At 31.4% G+C, this 24,951-nt stretch overlaps 1 protein-coding gene across 2 annotated transcripts in view; it reads right to left on the bottom strand.

Moving 5' to 3' along the window:
• LOC130899068 (sialin) overlaps nucleotides 1-24,944 on the bottom strand; it is a 46,845-nt gene extending 21,901 nt beyond the window's left edge. The window contains exons 1-2 of one of the 2 annotated variants that reach the window (XM_057808811.1): nucleotides 24,759-24,944; nucleotides 24,142-24,341 (exon numbers count right to left, since the gene is read on the bottom strand). In XM_057808811.1, the coding sequence (XP_057664794.1) occupies nucleotides 24,142-24,220 (79 nt within the window). In that variant the 5' untranslated portion in view covers nucleotides 24,221-24,341; nucleotides 24,759-24,944. Of the gene's footprint in view, nucleotides 1-13,383; nucleotides 13,476-24,141; nucleotides 24,342-24,758 lie in introns of those variants that run through there. The other variant, XM_057808812.1, reaches the window with a different exon arrangement.
• Nucleotides 24,945-24,951: the final 7 nt, after the last annotated feature.

Raw genomic sequence — 24,951 nt, 5'->3', positions numbered from 1 at the left:
CAGCGGTAAAAAACGTAAAATTTCGTTAATCATCGTCGATTTTTATGAAAATTTGATTTCAAGCTCTCGTCTACGAAATGTTCCCTGCTCCGAACCGGGCTTTTTATATTTTTAAGCATATAAACTACCCCTTATTGCAAAAAAATTTAAAATGTTAGATTTTATGCATATTTAGGGTATAATAAATTTGAATTTGTAAATCTATTGCCATTCTGAAACACGTTTATGATCAATCAAATTCATGCAACCCCTCCAAATCATCCCCTAATGATATGAAAAGGTAAAAAATAATCTAAACGATTCTTCTATAATTAAAGATTATTCAAAAGTGTATTTATATTAAATTCAGAATATTTCGTCAGTATTTTTAAGTTACTGTTACTTTTTAAATATTTCAACCCTTATAAAACTTACCTTCAATGACCAAAAATTTCAAAATTGTTAAAATTTTTTTACAGAATATTTTTAAAATCGATAGAATTTTTTATTTAGAAAATAATATAAAAAACAATAACTCGCTCAATTTTCGAACCAGAAACTTTTTTAAAAAATCATTTTGTAGGGGATTTCAAGTATTTCAACGTCCCATAAATTAAAAGTTTTTTCAATCCCTGGTTTCGAAAAGGTTGCAGCTCAAAGGGGTTGCATAAAACCAAACTTTGAACTAATTTTATGCAACATTGATTTAAACAAACTCAATATTTTTTGCAAAAAAACCCTACAATTAATATTTGAAACATCTCTCATGGTTTATTTAAGAAAAATTTATTTTTTTTCAAGATTACGGAAATACATTGTTCAATTTAATCGATTATTTTTTCTAAAATTAGCATTCAAAACCAGTCAAATCACATGGATCATATTAATAATACATAAATAAAGTTAATTGCCAGTGGATTACGATTAATTTTATTTAGGGTGGTAATGGCGGGGGAATAATTATAAAAAAGATGAAACCTTATTTTTAACAGTGCTCATTTTGAAGATTTTTCTATGTGCTATGTAAAAGATCTGTTGAGTTTTTTCCAAAAATTTCATCAATTTCAAGTTATTTGAGGTTAAGGGTTTTTTAATTTCGGGATTCCCCAAAAATTGCTATCATCCAACGAGCAATAACTAAGTTATTATTGAATTTACAGAGGTCCTTAAAAAACGAATCTCTTTGTTTTTTTTATTAGCTACATTTTTGTTCTTAATGATTTTTTTGATAAAATGAAAACTTTTTAAATTATTCGTGAAAAACGGTAACAAATATGCGCTTTTTCAATAAAAAATGATCAGTTTCAATCGTTAATAACTCTAAAAATATCAATTTTAGAAAAAAAACTCTAGAGATTATTTTAATGAAATAAATTTTCATCTCCATTTTCACCCCCAGTGCAAAAGCATCCTTCGTTACAGGGTAGATTTTGAAGAAGGTTATAGATACTATCTTCACGCCAATTTTCAGGAAAATCGACCTTGATTATCAAAATTCCACGAAAAATCGGCTGGAACCTGGCCTATGGTTTTTTTAGTCGGTGTTTTCGCCCATAATAATTATGTTTTCAAAACGTCTTTTTTGGATTTTTTTCGTCGTTTTAATCTGTTTATTATGGTATAATCTGAACTTTGTGCACCGTATCATTAGCGAAATAATAAACTAAAGATATAAACTTAATGTTTGTTTTGACTATAAATTTGAAAAAGTCATCGTAATGGTGGATTCTGGTTTCGTCTATAGTTATGAATCGACTAATTGTGCTCAAAGGCCTAACAAATCTTCATTCGAATGCAGTTTTGGCCCAAACGCGGATACCCTACGCATGCACACCTCTTCATTCATTATATAGCAAATGCGTTCTTGTGATAGATCTAGAACCTCCTCTATCTCTGCCACCTTAAGGCTAGGACACACATACATACCTTCGAACCAGTAGCGGATTTACCTCCAGTAGGCTATTTATCTTTTCTCGCCTCTACTCTCCTCTGAAATTCGAAGCTTTTGTTTGAGAACTAAGATTTTGATCATTTTCACAGCAAAAAATTGTTTTAAAGTACATTATTGTAGGCAAATTACCTTTACTTCTGTAAAAATTTCAAAATTTCGTGTAAACAATCTTGTTTTTTAATTTTGCTAATTGAAATAAACAAAAATTTTGGCAAAATTTGCCGCCTTAGACTACAGCCTATTCAGTCTGCTGCTGGTAAATCCACAGCTGATTCGAACCGACTCCGATCAAACATTCGACCGAGTGTGTAAATTATACGGCATTCTAAAATTACTGCCTTTTCGTCTAGCAGATGAAATAGGACTGTGGAAAACTCTCCTTCTGATAGATCTTGTTTTCCAAGCAGGATATACCCAAAATCTAAGTTTTATTCACCTTTTTCTTTCAAAAATAGCGCAATAACTGCTACATCGCAATTATTAAACTTTTAAATATTTTCGCAAAAGACCGTCGTGACATTTTTTGAATCAAGACTGTTGCGACGAGTTTAACTGATAATTGGGCATGAATCGAAACTTGTATGTGTATGCTGAATCATACCAATCCCGTACTGATCCGCTTTTAGGGAGTACAACCGAGATTAAGCGTTCAAAATGACGAAAATCTCTCAACACATCCGAACTATTGATAAATGCTGACAACGTTAAGTAGAAATTGGAAACTTTCCAAACAACCCTTATATAACTATAGTATAACTTGTAGAAGAAAATAACTCGAAAAAGGGCGACTAAAACCGCTAAATATATTCGACCAATTTCATAATGAATTTCCACGGAACTTAAGTAGATGACGTAGATGACGGACACCCTTAGCACAAGGTACCTTTAAACACTTGAGATGCACTTTTCATTTTTTTCTTATTCATAATATTTGTTAACAAAGTTTCCTGAAGCTCTTAAAATGCACTTTGTTGCATCTTGATCAGTCTTACTGCTCAGAAATACTCAAGTTTTACGCGTTATTTCCTTGATTAAACAAACAAAAAATGAAATTAATCAGCAACATTATAAAGAATCAAATACGTGGTCCATGAATTTTTAGTCTAAGTTAAAAAGAAAGATCATAAATAAATAAAACTGTGAGTCTTTTCAAAACGTCTGATTAAAGCTCATGTGTCACTATACATACGTCGTATGTTTAATTTCATGGTCACTGTTAAATCTTAAAGAATAGTCGGACGGTGACAAATCAGTGCTATATGGTGGGTGGTCGGTTCGTATACAGTATATACAAAGCTATTACACACATTTTATATAACTGAATCAGCACCCAGTCGTCTCGGCAGAATGCTTTTCGTTATGAACTGCATTAATCTAAATCTAGCACAAACTTTTCCATATACAGTGCAACCTTAATATAACGTACCTCAATATAACGACTTCCTCGATTTAACAAATTTTGTCAACCCAAAACCTTTATATAAAGTTACCTACCTAATTGTTTTTAAATAGAAAATACGTACAGCAATCATTTATTAGTAGTTGTTTTTTATAACAAGATAAGTACGTAATGTTGAGGTGAATAAAACTATTTTTACCTCTTTATAACGAATTTTAGACCAACCTAACCTCAACATAACAAATCCCAGTTCAACGAATTACTTGATATAACGAATATTTACTTGTTTCCTTCCGATTTGTTATATCGAGGTTGCACTGTATTTTGATTTTTGTGAAACTTATGCAAGCGTCAAGAAGGTCATACCTAAAAATTTCGATTTTCGTTGCTTCTCAGAATATTTGGATGCCGATATTCTTGATTTTTAAACTACATTCTGTTCCTTTACAATGTTGTTTACATATTACTTATCGATTTGACCCCCAGTTTTCCGTCAGTCGCTTTAACCAAAGCTTTCCTCTTATTTTTTTGGCAGATTTTTGCTTTTCTACTTGACCCTGACTTCCTTTCAATCGAAATACCCGTAGCAACACGCCGACTGATATCATTAATTATTTGTCTGGCTATTCCCATTCTTACAAAGTGATTAACCGTAAACGATTTCTTCAGATCTTTTTTTTGTTAATAAAACAATTGTTTACGTCTTTCGTTTTCTTTTAGATTTTTCATACTTGAAACTAAACTTCTAAAAGAAACGTAATGCTTATACTTGGGACATTTGACAACTGCCAAATCACGAGAAGCAAGGACATTCTCAGTCAACGTCTATTTGCTAAGCTGTCTAAAAATGTACGGATTCTTCTACCCCACATCCTTAGAATATCCATTAATTTAATTTTTCTGGAGAAGTCACCGCCACAGACCTCCCGCACGTGGTTAATATTCGTTTCCAGCGAAGTAACTTAGATCAATTTTTAATTGTTGAAAAAGTCACGGTAAACAGCCTTCATTCTTTTTTTGGATTTGTGATGGTATTGATCCTTCGTAGTTAAAAATTTGATAATAGCGTGAGACGTTGTGTGAAGCTTGTTGAGATTTTCACGAACGAGTTAAACAACTTTGTAAAAATTATTTATTAACGCAAAATATAAATAAATAAAGTGGTTTCAGTATTCTGACTACTGTACTCGTTGGATGTCAAGACTATTAAGAACACAGTATGCGTGTATATGATCTCTTAAATACTAATCCTATTGAAGACATTGAGGACGGTCAGTAAATAGAAGTTGAATAGGTAGATTTATGATTAATATAAGACATATTTTATAACTTAATATATGGTTAACAGATCTTAAATGGTTCCCCCATCAGGAGTGGCGAGATAATTAACGCATTATATTTACTATATGAGAACTCACCGCACTAAGTATTTTTTAAAGTTGTTTCGTTAAATTTTCTTTGATTCACCTTATATATTATAATCCAAATTCAGTTTGGAAAACTATTAATTTGGTAAGTTGATAACTAAGTAGATGCTTTTACCCTTTGACGTTAGTGAATTTATGATCAAAACGAAATTTACAACGAATCACGTACGGAATATTATTACTTTGTTGTAATACAAGGAATTGTTTGGCATCGGTAACTAATTTATGCATAACAAAATTTAAAAAATGCGCATTTTAAATATCATCCAGGGTCGATAATTTTTTAAAACAAAAAAAAATAATAGTAGGATGAAACGGAAAGATAATTTACGAGCAAACTGAGGTCGGTACGGTGAAGGGGGTGAATTTTTAAGGGTAAAAAAACGGTTTATTTCGATTCCCGGCAAACTAGAAATCCTATGGTAAAAAATTTGTAAGTAATACAGCTTTTGTATTCACACATTTTTCAAATAACCTCAAAATTTATGTGTAAAATTCAAAAAACCAAGTTTTTGGGCTTTTACAAAAATATTTTCACGAAATTTGGTGAAAACTTATTATTTTACGTCACAAATACACTGTAATTTATGTAATTTGAAATTTTTGTTTTGGCTCAATATCTAAAATGCACCCTAATTTTCAATTGAAAATATCAGTTTTTTTTTAAAAAGTCGATAAGTTTTTTGTTCTTTTAAATCTCTACTTTCTAATAGTGTAAAAAATATTATCACCACCATGAAATTTTCTCCGAAAATGTAAAAGAAAACGAAAAAAAGTCGCATACGAAAATTTTCATTTTCAGAAGTTTTAATTATTTATCATGTTACATTGATAAATATAAGTAATTAGACTAATTAGAGTCTAAAATTTCAATATTTCAAAAATTTTCGACTGCGATTTTTTTTGAGAAAATTTACCATAGTGTTTAGTTTAGTGTAATATTTGTGTACAAAATCAGAAAGTAGATATTCCAACGAACAAAAACTCACCGACTTTTCAAATTGATATTTTGATTTTAATTAGGGTTTTCTTTTAGTTATTAAAAAATGTTGAGAAATAAATATTTCAAATCAAATAAATTACAGTATGTTTGGGATATGAGAAGGTAAGTTTTCTCCATAATTAGTGAAAAAAATTCCAAGTAAAAATAAGATCTACAACTTTTGTATTCACACATTTTTGAAATAACCTCAAAATTTATGTAAAAAATTCAAAAAACCAAGTTTTTTGGCTTTACAAAAAAATTTTCACGAAATTTAGTGAAAACTTATCATACACCGTAATTTATTTAATTAATTTGAAATATTTATTTATCAATCTTATTTTGACTTAATATATAAAAAGCACCCTAATTTTCAATTGAAAATTCTCCCCTCAAAATATCAGCTTTTTTTAAAAAGTCGATAAGTTTTTTGTTCTTTTAAATCTCTACTTTCTAATAGTGTAAAAAATATTACCACCACCATGAAATTTTCTCCGAAAATGTAAAAAAAAACGAAAAAAAGTCGCATACGAAAATTTTCATTTGTAGAAGTTTCAATTATTTATCATGGTACATTGATAAATATAAGTAATTAGATTAGGTTTTCTTTTAGTTATTAAGTCAAAAAAAGGTTGAAAAATAAATATTTCAAATCAAATAAATTACAGTATGTTTGGGATATGAGAAGGTAAGTTTTCTCCATAATTAGTGAAAAAAATTCCAAGTAAAAATAAGATCTACAACTTTTGTATTCACACATTTTTGAAATAACCTCAAAATTTATGTAAAAAAATCAAAAAACCAAGTTTTTTGGCTTTACAAAAAAATTTTCACGAAATTTAGTGAAAACTTATCATACACCGTAATTTATTTAATTAATTTGAAATATTTATTTATCAATCTTATTTTGACTTAATATATAAAAAGCAATTGAATTCTCCCCTCAAAATATCAGCTTTTTTTAAAAAGTCGATAAGTTTTTTGTTCTTTTAAATCTCTACTTTCTAATAGTGTAAAAAATATTACCACCACCATGAAATTTTCTCCGAAAATGTAAAAAAAAACGAAAAAAAGTCGCATACGAAAATTTTCATTTGTAGAAGTTTCAATTATTTATCATGGTACATTGATAAATATAAGTAATTAGATTAGGTTTTCTTTTAGTTATTAAGTCAAAAACAGGTTGAAAAATAAATATTTCAAATCAAATAAATTACAGTATGTTTGGGATATGAGAAGGTAAGTTTTCTCCATAATTAGTGAAAAAAGTTCTAGGTAAAAAAAGATCTACAACTTTTGTATTCACACATTTTTGAAATAACCTCAAAATTTATGTAAAAAATTCAAAAAACCAAGTTTTTTGGCTTTACAAAAAAATTTTCACGAAATTTAGTGAAAACTTATCATACACCGTAATTTATTTAATTAATTTGAAATATTTATTTATCAATCTTATTTTGACTTAATATATAAAAAGCAATTGAATTCTCCCCTCAAAATATCAGCTTTTTTTAAAAAGTCGATAAGTTTTTTGTTCTTTTAAATCTCTACTTTCTAATAGTGTAAAAAATATTACCACCACCATGAAATTTTCTCCGAAAATGTAAAAAAAAACGAAAAAAAGTCGCATACGAAAATTTTCATTTGTAGAAGTTTCAATTATTTATCATGGTACATTGATAAATATAAGTAATTAGATTAGGTTTTCTTTTAGTTATTAAGTCAAAAATAGGTTGAAAAATAAATATTTCAAATCAAATAAATTACAGTATGTTTGGGATATGAGAAGATAAGTTTTCTCCAAAATTAGTGAAAAAAATTCCAAGTAAAAATAAGATCTACAACTTTTGTATTCACACATTTTTGAAATAACCTCAAAATTTATGTAAAAAAATCAAAAAACCAAGTTTTTTGGCTTTACAAAAAAATTTTCACGAAATTTAGTGAAAACTTATCATACACCGTAATTTATTTAATTAATTTGAAATATTTATTTATCAATCTTATTTTGACTTAATATATAAAAAGCACCCTAATTTTCAATTGAAAATTCTCCCCTCAAAATATCAGCTTTTTTTAAAAAGTCGATAAGTTTTTTGTTCTTTTAAATCTCTACTTTCTAATAGTGTAAAAAATATTACCACCACCATGAAATTTTCTCCGAAAATGTAAAAGAAAACGAAAAAAAGTCGCATACGAAAATTTTCATTTGTAGAAGTTTCAATTATTTATCATGGTACATTGATAAATATAAGTAATTAGATTAGGTTTTCTTTTAGTTATTAAGTCAAAAAAAGGTTGAAAAATAAATATTTCAAATCAAATAAATTACAGTATGTTTGGGATATGAGAAGGTAAGTTTTCTCTAAAGTTAATGAAAAAAAAAATAGTACATTACGCACCTAGGGATAAAAGAAGGGCCTCGCCTTGACCTTCGGCTCGAGTGACAAAAATCGAGGGCGAGAATGTCCTACTTTTCTCTCTACTTTTTTCTCGACGGGATGAAACGTTCGTCCTTGACTTAATCTAAATCACTATTACTAGAATCGTCCAAATTCTTTTTTTTTTTTAATTTTAATTCTGTATTTCCACGCGATAAACTGTCATAGAGAGTAAACGAAGAAAATTCTTCCCGGGAGAGAATAGGCCACTTTTGTCCCGCAAACCAGGAACGAAAAGCGAGGAAAAAAATGTTTTTTATAAAAGATAAAAAACCAACGAGTTGGTTTTTTGAATTTTTCACATAAATTTTGAGGTTACGTGAAAATATGTGAATACAAAAGTTATAAATCTTTTTATTATCTATAACTTTGTTATTTTTTATTTTTCTATATGATTCGTAGTTTCGAAATTTTGAAATCGATACCGCCCGTAAATTATTTTTCCTTTAATTTTGTTTTATATTCTCTTCCTTCTCCAAGAAATTTCATCCTACTATAATTTTTCTCACTTTTTATCATTTTTAAAGGCTTCTACCCTGGTCTAATAGAATACCTACGCGTTTTCTTTTTGAAATGTGACATCTCGTATAAAATTTCAATAAACCCAAGGCATGTATCAAATATTATTATTGAGATTGAGTTTCTAGTATAAAAGAGCGAATCTATTTGCAAACATTTCAAGGTTCTTCAATGCCGTTGTTAATTAAACTTGACCTCATTTACCAAAGTCATTGTAGTACTTGAAACAAATATATTCAATATTTAAATAATTGATTCATTATCAAATCAATAATCGTGTTACTACGATGAAATAAAAGTCTCGACGTTGATATTAATAAATAATATCCAAACAGGTATAGAAGTTGATCTATGGGCTACTAAAAGAATTTTGACAAGTAATGACATGTTCGCGAGTTAAATAATTCAATTCATAACTTTGTAAAAAGATAATAATTAAGCAAAAAATATAAATAAATAAAATGGTTTCAATAATATGACGAATGTACTCATGGGATGTCAAAACTATCAACAACACACTATCTCTGTATATTCTCTCTTAAAAACTAATCTCATTGTATACAAAAGCTATCATTAGTTATATTTATGATCGTTAGGGTCGCATTAATATAAAATAAAAGTAAGTAATTTGATACGTTAATGGAATTTCAAGAGTCTAAAGGATACTTGGAATCACTTAACTATGACGTTGGTTCCTATTAGGAGTGGTGAGATAGTTCCTCCATTCGAAAATTCAACTTCGACGGCTAACAAAGAAGTTGAACACTAGTTGGGTTCATAGGGTGGTCTTCTGTCATTTGAATAAAGTTTCTTGCTAACAATGATTCCTCCAATTAGAATAAGAGGACAATAAATTGTCCAAACACTGGGCCTTGAGTTAATTTCTTGAAAATTTGATTCAGGGCCGTTGATTTAGGATTTTAATTTAGTTTGACTTCAAATAACAGTCTGGTCGGATATTGATTAGGTAACTTTTATCACTTCTTCTTAGTTCGATGTACTTATTTCTTTGAGAAGACAAATAGCAATCCAATCCTAGTTTGTTTTCGTCTAATCGCTGGACGAATGAATGATTGATGACGATTTATGTTCGTGGCAAGCGTTGGTGTTTTTAATATTTTCTAGTTTGACTCCGCAAGGAGTGGTGGGATAATTCGCGACTTTCATTTATCATATTCACTCACAAGATCTATTATTCTTCCTATTCGTATAGATTCAGCAATCCCCCGACGTCGACGGTCAGATCAAACAAAATTACCGACTTTTTCGATACTTTCATTCGTTTTTGACATATAGAACGTCAAAATTTTCTCGGACATCTTGACCCATTCAAAAATCTGTTGCTATCATGTTTACAGTACACGGTGACAACGGCTACACTGGTTTGACAACAGGCAGAAAGAGAAGGCTTCAAGCTAGTTGACAGTCGCTAATCATTCGCGTATGTATCAGCGCTAGGCTCTTTACTTAATAGCCACACCTCGTATACGTCTTTAAATTTATTTAAATAGTATATTTTGAGCCTCCAGTGCTTCTAAAATTGAAATTTTTCATAAAATCGCCTGCACGTTTTGGAATAGAACAGAAAAAAGTTCGCGTTCATTCTACTTTTTTAGTCATACACTTTTTTGTATTTAAAACTATAAAAACATAAAAATATAACGTAAAATATAACTACTACTTCATAATACTGCCTCAGAAATATTACAAAGAGCACTTTTCTGAAATATCTTCTCAATGTCAGAAATATTAGGTGGGCTGATACGTTCGTAGGCTGATATTATCAAATCCACTTGATTTTGAATTAACAAGATAAAATGTCATCTCAATTATCATGTCTCTCCGGAGTCAGTCCGTCGAGACAGTCTGCCGAGTGGACTGCACGTGATGAACCGACTCCAAGGCGTGAATAGACGTAAAAGTTATGGCAAATGTATTTTGGGATGCGCATGGTATAATATTCATCGACTGTCGGGAAAAACTTCCCCAGTTGAAGAAGAAGAAAGTACAAGACAATGCACCATGTCCCAAATACATGAAAACACTCCGAATTGGTGAAACACCCACCGTATTATCCAGATCTGTCCTCTATCGACTGTTTCCTGTTCTCAAAATGACATCAAATTCTATTACAAAAAATTATTCGCTAGTATACGAAGTTTACAACCCACTTGTTAATATGAAACACGTTTTTCTGGGAGAACCATACATATAATGCTAGACCTGGTGATTTATGTGGACAAACAGGAAGAGTTTTAGAGAGCAATAGCGATTCATGACATTTCGCTATGTTAGTTAGTCCATTATTAGTCCAATTATTTTCTAATACTCATAAAATTTCCAGTTGTTTCTCTTGGAACGTAGTACGCCATCACAATTCAAAAAAAATTATGACTAACTTCTAAATTAGTTATATTGGTTAAACCACTTATAGATTAAGTAAACACCATGGACAGATTGGAATATTTTTTGAACCTCTTTGAAAAATTCAACCATTTGCTGTTCACTGTTTGACGATGTTTCATTGTGATGCTGCTGACCTACCAGCACGTATCCTCTTCACCAAGCGACATCCGTCGTCTTTTAAATCCGCTGCACCAGCGAAAAACAGTTGCTTGTGAGGAACTCTCATTACCATTATCATCGTATTAATACTTTTTTATTAACTCAAATCGACCTACTCCTCTAATGTCGCGGCATCTGGAAATATACAGAATGGCCTTTTGGAAATTAAACCACCGGTGCTGACTGTATGAACAACATCACGTGCAGATGGTACAACAACGGAAATATGTAAAATTTTGACAGTTGACACCACAAATATGGCGGAAACTTACAATATAAGTATTGTTTCCTTCTTCTGCTTTACATCGCCATCGTATACTGTAATAATAGAACATTCGAATACTCCCCTTCAATATACTCCCTCCCCCTCGCCTCACACTTTCCATACGTTTTTTCCATTGATTGAAGCAGTGCTGGAAGTCTTCTTTGGTGAGCGTCTGTAGGAGCTCAGCCGTTTTTTGCTTTATCGCTTCCATCGAATCAAATCGGATCCCTTTCAAAGCAGATCTTTCTCCAACCTTTCAAGGAGATCTGAGCAGATCCGTTGACGCAAGAGTAAAATTTTTTGACACAAATTTCACACAGACTATTGTCATATGTAGTTCCTGTGTGTAAAATTTTTCTAACAGTTTCTTTATCGGCGTTTATAGCCTTGGCAAACATCTGGATGTTCATTCGATAATCTTCAGTGCTGTCTCGGCATTCACTAAAGAGATTACACCACTCAAAAACATGAACACGAGATAGCGAATTGACCCCAGAAGCCTCTTGCAACAATTTGTAGCACTCAGTCGGAGTTTTTTTACGTGTTTTGGAAAGTGCATAGACAAGATATCTAGATACACAACGCACTACTCGTTTTTTACCCCAATGGTCTACGGCGCCATCTAGTCTCGTTAGTTAATAGCCAGACCTCGTATCGACAAAAGATAATGACTAGATTATAGACACCATACACATCAATTTGACCTTTTAATTGGACTCAATAAAAATGTTAATGTAGATACGGTTGATGTCATTTCTTATGAGACATTTTCAATTAAAATGTTAGAAAACGTTATTGAGTAATATTAGTATTTAGGCCGTTGACTTCATAAGCAAAACATTGTTTTAATAAACAATTTTTATAAACGAAATTGCACCGGTTCGTACACGATCAAGTTTTCTTTACAAATACCGAAGCGAAGTAAATTACCGATTGAAAGCAATAATAATAAGCACAGTTCGGGTCTCTCTCTCTCTCTCTCTCTCTCTCTCTCTCTCTCTAAATAAATGTATTCATATAATTTTATATTTTAGCTTGACCGCATTTCATATTTATAAATCTGTAATTTTTCTAGTAATATCGATGTCAAGTATTTTGTTTAACTAATTCTATCGATTTATATTGTGTTTATTCAACGTTATTGGGACGTTAGCAAAATCAAATGAATTAGGACAGAAGCTCAACCTATTGGAACGTTTGAAGGACGAAATCGTGGAAAAATGGTCCTATTTGTAAAAGAGTTGTTCAAAAGAGAATGCGTTGTGTTACAATGGAAACAATAACAAAATCAAATTAATTGGGACAGAAACTTTTCGACGAAGAAAAATTATTAACGAAACTGAATAGTAGATTTTTTCTATACTAATCTACGAATGTTTAAATCCACCTTAAGCGATAATTTTGAACTCGCCCTGGTATTTCAGTTTTGCGGTCAAAATATTTTGATTCTTTTTTCAGTCCTTTGAGTAATAGTATACAACAACTTTGCTGTATATAATTATGTTTTTGAAAATGTGATGTTGCATATAGATGTTTTTTGCTACCCTCTCGTAAAATTACTAAATATTATGGATACTACGAAAACAAACATTGATTAGGTTAGGTTAGGTGAGGTAGCAACTAAAAAAACACGCACTCTATTTTATTGACCCAATAAGGAGGGTTGAAGATGAAGTTATACTTATAAAAGCATCTGTTAAAGATCTGTATTACTTTAAAAATATATAAAGTAATGAGAAACAATAAATTTTGAAGATTTGTTAAAAAAATCACGAACACTGCCAATCAGCGATTTATAATTTCTACTGTAACATATATATTTAAATCCCTGTTTAAAAACAACATACATACTTACATTTAAACTCACTACTTTTAATTAATGAACACATATTTCGAAAACAAAATCACTATCACAGTAAAATAAATTAGTAATTCGCAAAAATAGATAAACCAGTTTATAGATATAACATAAATTTGTGTAATAGCCATATACGATGAAATATACAAACAATATAGTTGACCCCGAGATCATAAGGGAGAAATAGTTTTGTAGTTGTAGACACAGGAAACGTGCTAGATTAATCGGCGTATCACGAATACATTGCATGATAAAAAATCTACTTTTCAGTATAAAAAATTCAAATGAATATACTAAATTCGTACAATACAAAGGTGATAGTTCGAACAGACGTCTTATAGTTTACATTTTATGGTTAACTATAATTACCAATTCAATTCAAACTATTATCTTTATGTTTGACATTTTTGGAAACCAATACCGACAAAAAATTAATTTTTAGACGACGCCATCTGAACGTTGTTCGTTCTGTATTCATTTACATACCGAAAGTTGCGTTTCAAGTGTTCCATGTAGTGAAAGTGACAGTTCCGTACTGTAAAACACTTTCGGGACGCTCTGGAGTAAACAACTTTAACTTCTCTAAATGAGACTTTAGCCACTTCAATGTTGACAGTTGACAGTTGACAGTTTCACATCGATGATTTTGTATAACCCAAAATTTTCAATTTTCTGAAATTATTTGTTTTATCCGAAGTTTTGTCTAAATTAATGAATAACAATCAATGATGATGAAAAAGAAAACATCAGCGATGGAAAATTTCTACTTTATGGTCCACATTCTCGATGATTAAAAGTATTAAAGAATTCTTGTTACATTTTTATGCGTCGTCTAAAAAATGTTGTGTACAAAGTAACACTTTCAGTCCATGGCATACAAATAACTATTCTGGAGTCAAATATTTCTTTATATATCGCGAAACACGGGATACGGACAGTTTTCAACTGCATAATACTTAGAAGACGATAGAAACTGCATAAAACGTCATTTTATTTATTCTGTCATAATGTCTATAGAAAACTGTTCTAAACCGTAACGCCATCCTCAAATGGGTGCAAAACTTCATATTGACTGTATAAATACCACATGAAACATCCTAGCCCGAGATGCAGTATAAAGACTGCAGATAATGTTGAAAAGATAAGGGAAGCAGTTGTCAGAAGCTTAGTACGATCAACTAGACGACTTAATAGTAATCTACCAATCAATTGTGAGTCAGACGAATATTGCATACAGAATCAAAACCCTAACTCTATATAAACTTTGGGCACCTGAATTCAAACGTGGCAGTATCAGCTTGACTAACGCCAAGCGTTCGGAACTGTCAAAAGATGCGTCAGTCTGTGGTGGATTGTAGAATTCTGCCACAGAATACGAGTATGTATTGATATCTAGTTAGCCTAGACCAGTTCCATGCGTAAACAAAATATTGCGTTACCATAACAACGAACAATAACTTATTAGAAGTGTCAGTGTAAAGTTTGACGTCAAAAAAGTAAATCAAAGTTTCGCAATAAATTGAAAGGAAAAAGATGTCCACCGAAATATGCTTAATACCCTTGGTGATTAATGTCCTTCATATGCGACCGTGAAAAATTGGACTGCAAGCTTCAAAAGAGGTAAATTTTCCGTTGGAGATGATGACAGATCGGGAAGGCCAGTTTCTGTGTCAGTCCCCGAAAATATCGAAGCAGTTCATGACATGATTTTATCAGACCGTCGAATTGGGCTAAAACGGATATCTGAAGCACTGAATATCTCATACGAAAGCGTTCTTCATATGGTCCACGTCGATTTGGACATAAGGAAAAATTGGTGGATCCCCAAATGTTTGAATGTTGACCAAAAGCGTGCAAGCGTTCGATCTGTGTTCGATTTAAAAACGATGTAGACTTCTTAAACTGAATTGTTAACTATGGATGAGACTTGGGTACATTTCTACGATCCAGAAACAAAGCAACAATCGATGGAATGGCGACACTCTGATTCTCAAAGACCTAAGAAGTTTCGTGTCCAAAAATCTGCTGGAAAAGTTCTTGCTTCAGTTTTTTGGGATTGCCATGGAGTAATCATGATTGATTTTTTGGATAAGGGTAGAACAATAACTGGAGATTACTATTCGACAATAGTGGTCAAACTTAATATCAAGAACAGAAAATGAAATTCAAGCCAAAATACACAAGGGGCAAGCACAATATGTCCCCCCATTAGCACTAAGGCAGGATCAAATTGGCCAATGTTTACAGAAATCCTTGTGTTGGAAAATTTTGATAAAAAACTTTGAGACTGCATTCGAAATGATGCTCATCATCTTATATTATACATTTTAAATGAATAAATTGAAAAGCAGGAAAATTAGCCAAAAATTAATCGATTAGAAACCGTGTATCACCCTGTACCATTTCAGTGTCCTTAGATTAATATTTATTTATTCTATATCTTAAAAAAAACGAAAATCCTGTTCTGAATTATATTGTAAACAAAATGATGGTGGTATACAATGTAGACAGTCGAATATAGTGCTTACTACGAAAAATTTGTGATACTGAAATTTGATATTCAAATTTTCATAATTTATGATAGAGAAACCCGATAACCACAACGAAATTTCATATACGGAAGTGCTAATCGCTACAATGACGACGGTTTCTTATCTCTATACAAATTAACAGAAAATATAACTTAATGGGAAATTTTCTGTATTTGAAACTTATTTAATATACACAGTGGACTATAGAAAACAATCCATCCTGATATTTTATAGTATGTATTACACACTTACGGATTGCTAATGTATATTAAATTAAAATAAAAAGTATATAATGAGAAAAATAACAAGTTATTCAGAGGTCAACATAAGTCAGGCAACTCTCTCGAAAAATCGTCAGGTATCCATCCGCGGGGTCTCGTGCTCGAAAATTTGACTTGACACTCTGTGATTTCTTCATATGGGGCCTTCTGAAGTACCACGTTTTTGCACCCGTCCCGACCTCCGAATTGCAATTGAAAAACTGGAAATTCTTTGCGAGCAGCTTGACACGCTTAACCAGACCTCTCCGTTGAGAAACGTTGCCATAAATACATTGACCAAGATGGGCATCAATTTGAACATGGACAGTAACCTGTTTTCGATTCCCTTTGGTAATAACTTTTAATAAATTCATCCTCAGAAGAAAACCAGGCCTAAGGAGGCATAATCTTACAGACGAAAAAAAGTAGAAGCCTGCCTTTTTGAGTAAATTCAGAACGAATAGGAGATCCTCATAATGGGAACACATTTCTAGTAATGTGCTAAATATTTTGGTGTACTTCTAGATTCTACGCCTGTTATAGCACATGTCGAATAGCTTACTATAAGATATGTATGTGATAAATGTGAAATTGTTGAAATACTTATAGAATTCTTGCCAAATATCGACCATGAAGCTGAAAATATGGATGCTTTGTTTAAATTTCGAGGTTTTGATGAACTGTCGTGATCAATTGTATGATAATGCCAGCAAATTTGACACGATCATGTCGCAGTCGTCTTCTTTTCTATTTTACAAGAACTATACAATTTCTTCACTATAGCTAAACATCGTTGGGAAGTCTTTAAGCAGCGGAAAAACTTACAAGTTAAGACTTTCCCAAACTTGTTGGTCTGCTCGACATGATGCATGCTACAAATTAGGAAAAGGATGATTGCAACGAAAATTTAGAAACAGCAATCCTAGTAATTGTTTGGAACGTAACTTAAGATTGTTTTAATCCTGTAAGTAAGAAGCTTAAAGAATCTCAAGATGATTTATCATCCGTTTTACAGATGTATGTATAGTTCTCTGGCTTTATTTCTTCGAGACAAGACAGACAGACGTATGAAGAAATAGCCAATGATAATCGTCGTACAAAAAACGAAAAAATTCAGCCAGATGTCTCAAGAAAAGTCGGGCACAAATTTTCATTGCCCTATTCTAGACACACTGACTATACAATTAGCCAGGCCTAAAAGTGAATATTAAAAACTTTACGAAAATTTCAAATTTTTGGATTACTTATCTGAAATAGATACAAACGAGTAAAAAAACTAGTCAATAAGTATCCCGATGATTTAGAAGAGACGTTAGGCAATGAATGTATCAGTTTTCATTATCAAGTCAAAGATTCCTTACCAAAAATTTTTTTCAGAACGTCTCTTTATGGCGAACGGTTTCCTTGACACGTACAACGATCTAAAAATCTACAATCTCCTAAACCATACATTTTATAGAGTTAAACGACACATTTCTGTTAAAAAATCGATTGAAAAATTCGTTTTGGCTATCTTTATACAGTACAGGTTGTCCCTGTAAAAGTTACGAATTGTAACCATTGGGCATGAGCCGCCCCTGTCCTTCAGATAGTAGTGTACAATTATTTATTCTGTCAAACACACTACAAGGATATACGTAAGCATCCATTAAAAATTCATAATGTTCGAATGTATAATTTAGAAAATATACGTTCTGATTTTACTTTATAGTCCTGTAACTCAGAAACAAGCTTTCGTATTAGAATTTTTTTGTAGCAGCATTTTTCCATCTACTCACTCCATAAAAAGTCCCAATATACCCTGATTGATAAGAAATTTTCAAATACATTATTATTAAAAATATATATATATATTTATTAGCAAGCAAACCTAAATCCGTCTCTGTATATATTTAAACGTCAGTTAATCCTTAAGTTCAAAGAAATTTTCATCTAAATTGGTTTGTAAAGTCATCATTTTAATATTGTCTTATATTCAAATATTCCGAGTCCGATCCTGTTCTATTATCCTCTTAGTTTCTTTAAGTTGCACGTAAAAAGAACTACAGTCTACCCGTGATACCTCAAATTTAATAAATAGTTTTTATACTTTTAATTTAATTGTTATATTTATATAGATGCAACATTCGTTTAATTTTAATTCAAACATTTCAAGTTATCTACTTAAATCTACTTTTCACTTTGTTATTATTTATTTGGCGATGTTACTATTTTGTCATTTGTACAGAGACCAAGACCGTCTGTTAATACTGCAAATAAAGTAATTTATAAGTAATATCTATTATACATTAATTAACCAGCGAAATTGTTTAGTTTTGTTTTGGCAGAAGAAGAATATAAATGTCACAAATTATTCATTTACATTCGAATAGGCCTAAACGTTTGTTACTATAAAAATATGTCATTTTAAAAATTTAACATCTACGAAATAAGTATCGATAAACGTTTTATTTCGAACCTTTTGTTTCCTCCATTTTACTTTAGAGTAAGAGAGAAAGATACAACACCTGTGTATATCTGCAATCATAATTGAAAGTGAAAGTAATTGCTTTATAGGTTATAAATTTTAGTGAATTTTTGTCTAGTCCAAAAATAAATGAAATTGCGTTATTTCGTTGGTAAGTACTATTTCAATACAACTGAATTTAATGCTTATTTGTGAATAAAACAAAATAATCACTGGTAGTTAACACAATAATACTGTTTATGGATGTATTATAAGTGATAGTAGATTATTTTCTTACCGAAATTGATTTAAAAACAAAAATATTATTATATTTTTAAGAATTTTCATAGTGTTAATTGAAATTTCAACTGATAAACAACAGATGTATGTGAATTATTTGTAATCACAAACAATGTTTTCCATTTAATCACTTCTAATACAGTCTAATTCATAAAATTTCTCTGCTTTTCAACTGATTGTTTATTTTGTCGAGTTTCTATTTACTCTTAGTCATTAAGTACATTCTGGTTATTAATTGTTGAATTTAAATAATAACAATAACAGTAAGAATTATGACATATTCCACACAATTTATTTAGGTTATTTTTTTTAATCGATTTTTATTTTGTTAACACAATTACTGCATACTACAGGATGGCAGATAAAATTGTTATTTTGATGTTTATGTAATTGGATAATGCAAGTTTTAACCAGACATTTCATGTATTATCCAAACTCTGTGGGAAAAACGCGAATGATCCTGTGATTTCTTGCACTATTTAGTTAATCCTTGATTTAGTTAAGGAGAAATTAGTAAACTACTTAGATGATACTAATTAAAAGTTAAAACGCAATCTTTTTTACTATTCACGTGTAATATAATATACCAAAAACGAATATAAAAACAAATAAATGTTTCTGGCATGTAATACAAAGTTTTAAATAAACCATTGTAACTTCCTGGGTTATATTTTCATATGTCTTGTTAACTTTCTCTAGCATTCGATGTATTCCTCCTATTGTCAAATGGATTTCGTGCAGAATATCAAAGATCTTCTCTTTTTTTACAACATACCTTTTATTGCTACTTTAGCAGACTCTAAAAACTCACTAAATTGGGCAGAACTCATACAGCATGAATTTGTTTCATTACGCGACAATAAGCAGATCTTTTCGTTGAATCGCTGTTTAAAACAAGAATGTTTATCTAAATCAGTCGTCGTCCTGTCACCTCCAGCTCCCGAACGCGAATTAACGAGTATTATTGTTTCATTCAAAAAAACATTGGAAAATTCTAGTTTTAACCGGTTAATTCTCGAAAAGCAACATACGTTGTAGTTGTATTAGAATTTACAAAATAGTCTTTTTTATCATTTATAGCTTTTTCGTTCTTATGTATGTGAACTATTTCTAAAAATTCACTTTTTCGTAAATTAAATTCCGTTCCAAGAATTTTTGAATCTTCATAATTAAAATTTACGCCCCAAAAATGGGGTTTCAAAAATGTTACCCAGTATAGCATTCATCTCGTGGTAAACATCAATAATTATTTATCATACCAACCGACTCGGCATTTTTAGATTCTGTATTTGACACTAGATGGCGATAATTTCTCGTTATCGCGATAGATGGCGTGACATTCGATGATCTAAAACACGTAAAAATCTAAAATCCGGAACCAATCTTTTCCCAGCGATTCCGTATTTACGATGTTGTACTGTATTAGTTAATAGCAGGACCGGATTAAGCTATTGGCTTGGGGGGAGGGGTTCAAGAGGCCCCAGATTTTTTGATGTGTTGATTCCACAAATCTAACGTATTAATAGTATTTTTTTAATTTTTCCTGGATACCAAATTCCTTATGGGGGCCCCAATAATAAAAAGGCTTTAAACCATATATTTTGTAAAACGTCCCTTTTGGGGTACTTGAAATTGGACAGCCCTGTTTTTAAACATTTTATAGAAGATATTTTTTAATTTAAATCAGATACTAACAATTTGATTTTAATACAAATACATATAAAATGGTAATTGATTATAATTCCATCTTTAATAACTAGAATTTATTGTAATTATATTTAATTGAGATTATGCTACCTTGAAAAGGTCACATTCGTTACATGAATATTCTAATACAACCTTGCAAAAAATTTATGCACAGATTTTTTTTTATCTTTTTGGGGCAAAAAATTAGTTTGCGTTCTGTAATGGAACATAGGTTCAAACACCCCGTACTTTCAATTGTTATTTATTCATTTATATATTTAACAATATCCAGTAAAATCGTTCTAATCTTATCCCTTCTTCTTCTTTCTAACTCGGATGACAATATTCGTAGACTACTATCTGTTCATTACCAGCAAGTCTCTCTCGGAAGACGAAGTTTAGGTGATCTTCTTCCTTCTGGGTTGTTCATTTTTGCGTTCTTACAAGTCTACTGTCTTCCAATAATTTTATGATTGTTCCAGAATTTTCGTCTTTGTCTCACCCATCCATCTATGTCCTATACTAAGATGATCCCAGAACTACCTAGCCCAACAACGCAATCTCCTATTAGCTCCATACACTTTTCCCAGCGATGTTCAATAAGTTTCATAATAAGAATCGTCAAGTTCCTCAAAATAGCCATCAACTGCTGACATCACCTCTTCATTATTAGAAAATCTTTGACTACCGAATCAGTTTTCAAGTCTGGGGAAAGAAAATAATCCAAGGAGGCTAAATCTAACGATGTGCGAGCTGGTGCATTGTATTGATGAAACTATACTTTTTTCTTAGCCAAATGTGGCCGTTTTTGCTTCGCTCAAACGTGCAGTACGTTTGCATAATACTCGCCATTGATAGTTTTTTCTTCTTCAAGATAGTCAATGAAAATTATCGCACGCGCATCCCAAAAAACCGACGCCATGACCTTGCCTGCAGATGAAACGGTCTTTGCCTTATTTGGTTCTGGTTCCCCCTTTTCAGTCCATTGTTTTGATTATTTTTCTGTTTCTGATGTGAAGTGATGGACCAAACACTCGATGGAAACATCTTCGCGACGCTGTTTTTATTCCATTGTGTGGAAACGCGGCACCCATCTTGCGCACAGCTTTCTCATGTCCATGCACCTATTTTGTCTAGTGATATTTTTCAAGCAATTTCCGAAATCTCTAGGTCAGACCAGGTACTTCTATCCACGTATTCCACTTTGCTGTAGAGTTTTGCCTTTTTTTTTGTATACTTCTGAGTATTTTAATTCCGACTGTTCTCAACGTCTGAAGTGTCCTACTTGTATCTAGTTTTGTTTCTGCTGCGTATGTAATGATAGATCTTACAATCGTTTTATATATTATCTTGATTTTACTTTCGATATTTAGGTATTTTTTTGTTGTTCAGGCATCCCGCTTTCATTGTTTGTTCCCTTATTTCGTTGAATACGTTTCCATGGCTCTTACTCGAAGCAGCATAAAAAATATAACAAACAGTTGCGACTTGATAATAATCAGACGACACTTTGATTTCTTATTGGAGTCACAAATTAGTGAATTTCTCTAGTTTTATCGTGGTACTATAATCGCTTCTTTACAACTCGCCCCGGTATATATGTTTGCACTTAAGTGGTCACAGTGCAAAACAGGGCTTTGATAAAGTCCAGGAGTTCGAATCAATGAGAGTGACAAACGAAGGAGGGAAATCGACAAAAGACTGGTTTCAGGAAACTAAACGTTTGGAGTCCAAAGAGGACTATTATCAAAGAATATTTTGTGCCTATAAGGCCTGTTGAACTGGTTTATAGATTATGTTTGCAGTCGTAGCCTTTGATAGGTTTTATAGTCATTTAAGTGAGAATATATAAAGTAGATAAAATTGTTTCTCAAATGTTTCCACGGCAAATACCGATTAGGATAGAAATTGCTACCATATTTTCAGATTTAGCTCCTAGTGACTATTTTTCTCCTTTCAAAACGTCTAGAATGGCTTTAATTGCCAGAGAACTTAGTCTTCACACTTCGAGAGAATGTAAATAGAGTTTCGTTCTCTGTGCAACAAAACCTGCACGCCGCATTATCTGCTAGGTTTAGCGTCTTCAGGTGTTTGTTGAGGCATTCAGCAGATCTACTCTGGTTATAGTTACCCAGAAGAGTCTTTGCCTATCTTAGCCCCTGTAGGTTGTCCCAATAATTGGTTTTGCTCCTATTTACCTTCTTTTCCATTGCTATGTAGCCGATACTACAGAAGGATTCAGGTCTCATTCTAAGTGCCACGCTTTCCATAACTGTGTGGAGAGTTGGGAGATTTAGAATCACTTCTAGTGCAGCTGTTGGGCAAAATTTCATGGTCCCGGTTGCACATAAACTAGCCAGTCTTTGTATCTTTGAGCGGTTGTTCCTCGTGATATTCAGAATAATTCTAGTACACCAAACCACTGCCCAATATGTGATGTTTGGTCACACAATTGCCGTGTACATCCACCGAAGGATCTTTGGGGTACAACCCCAATTCCTCCCTGCAAAGTTTCTGCACACCATTAGGGCTTTTGTGGCTTTGGTGTGGCACTTTATAATACGATAATCGGTTTCTTCAACAACATCTGTGCATTATTAATTCCATAATATTTAACTTATCTCTTCAAATAAAAGGTGGGAGATAGTAGGAACTGTGAGAAAATCGTATAAATCCGGTTCTGTCCAGTTTATTTTCATTTTTTGTCCAGTAATAAAAAATATATAGCATTCACGTTGCTAATTAAATTCTTTAGAATTTATATATTTTGTGATGCTTCATAAAAGCTCTTTTAAACAACATCGAGTTTATAAAAATCGGCTAAGCAGAACCGGACTACACGCATTTTTAATAACAAGTTTCCCACTCTCCCCTACATCTTGTTTGAAGAGATAGACTATAACTCGTATGATGAAAAATGCGCAGAATTTCTTGAAGAATTCGAGTATTGTATATAAAATGCCACTTAATTGGGTAAATTTTTAAAAATTTTGCTTTTTTAATTTTATATTTTCAAATAGTGGTGGATCTAAAATTCTGAAAATAATTCCACGTGTTTTTCGAGCCCTTTTTTGTTACAATTTTTTGAAGCTGTAATATAATCCGTTCCTGAGATATGACGAGCGTTGTTAGTTGCCCACCCGGTACATCAAAAATATTGTCATATTGACAGATGATAATAAAAAAGCTAAACCTCTTTATAGATTTCCATTTGACTAAAGTTATATACACATTAAAGCAATATAGTATTGATTTTTGTTTATAAAAGTATTTGTTAGAATGTAACTATTGAATTGCACAACTTTTCATTGTATTGTACAAAATCAACGTGTTAAATTGTTTGATATTTATATAAATATATTTATCAAACATTTAATTGGAACATAAATTAAATAGTTCGATAATATGTCTACTAAAAAAACGACAATCTATTAAAGTTTTGAAATAATAGTTGCTATTGAACTTCAAATAATATCAGATAAAAAAAAAACAAAAATTTGTTTCAATATTTTTTTACAAACATAAAACTTACCGAATATTCTATAGATGAGGCACTTCTTTTTTTCAATTGGATAAGACAGGTCACTGATGTAAACTTTTTCTTCGGCCATGTTATCAAACTACCGAAAACTCTAAAGAAAAATTAAAACGAAACGAAAATAATTCAATATTGTCTCATTTCCTCCTAAACTCCGATCCAAAAACTTTGTAGGTCTCCCCGACCACCAACTTCTAAACACAAAATAAAAAGTGCTTCAAATTTTTTCAGTGGCACAGTGAATAGATATTTTAATACTTATTGGTGCTTGTTAGTTAAAAAACAAATAATTAATTATGTTAATTTACATTTTTCGCTACCGAACTTGGAACGTTAGCGACAGAGAGCACGTGTTGAATTACTACAGATCGCAACAAAATGCAACTACTCGAAAAAATTGTTAACAGACCGGTATAGTTGGAAATTATGCGAGGAAAAAATGGTTTAGTGTTAGGTCAAGGCGAGATGATATGAATTAATTACTTAAATTGCGTTAACGTAAATCTACAGCCAGTTTAAAAACATTAACAATGGAAATCTTATTCATTAAATTGATTTTTTATAATAGAATATAATTCATTCGAGATATAACCTAAATGTTGAACACTAACCTTGTCCGTCACTAATACACTTAACATTAAAGAATATAGTAAGGGTTTAAAATCCATGATTAGTGGGCACAATAGTTTTTTGTTTAAAATATAGGGGTACGTAATCCCTTGTCTGTACTTGAACCTCTTAGCTCGATTTGACTCACAGTTACAATGCTACAGTGTAAGTTTTTTCTCATATTGATTATTTTAC

Source organism: Diorhabda carinulata, chromosome 10 (assembly GCF_026250575.1).
Source record: "Diorhabda carinulata isolate Delta chromosome 10, icDioCari1.1, whole genome shotgun sequence".
Taxonomy (NCBI): Eukaryota; Metazoa; Arthropoda; class Insecta; order Coleoptera; family Chrysomelidae; genus Diorhabda; species Diorhabda carinulata.
Note: the sequence above shows the minus strand (reverse complement) of the source record. Positions and strands in the feature narration are given on the sequence as shown.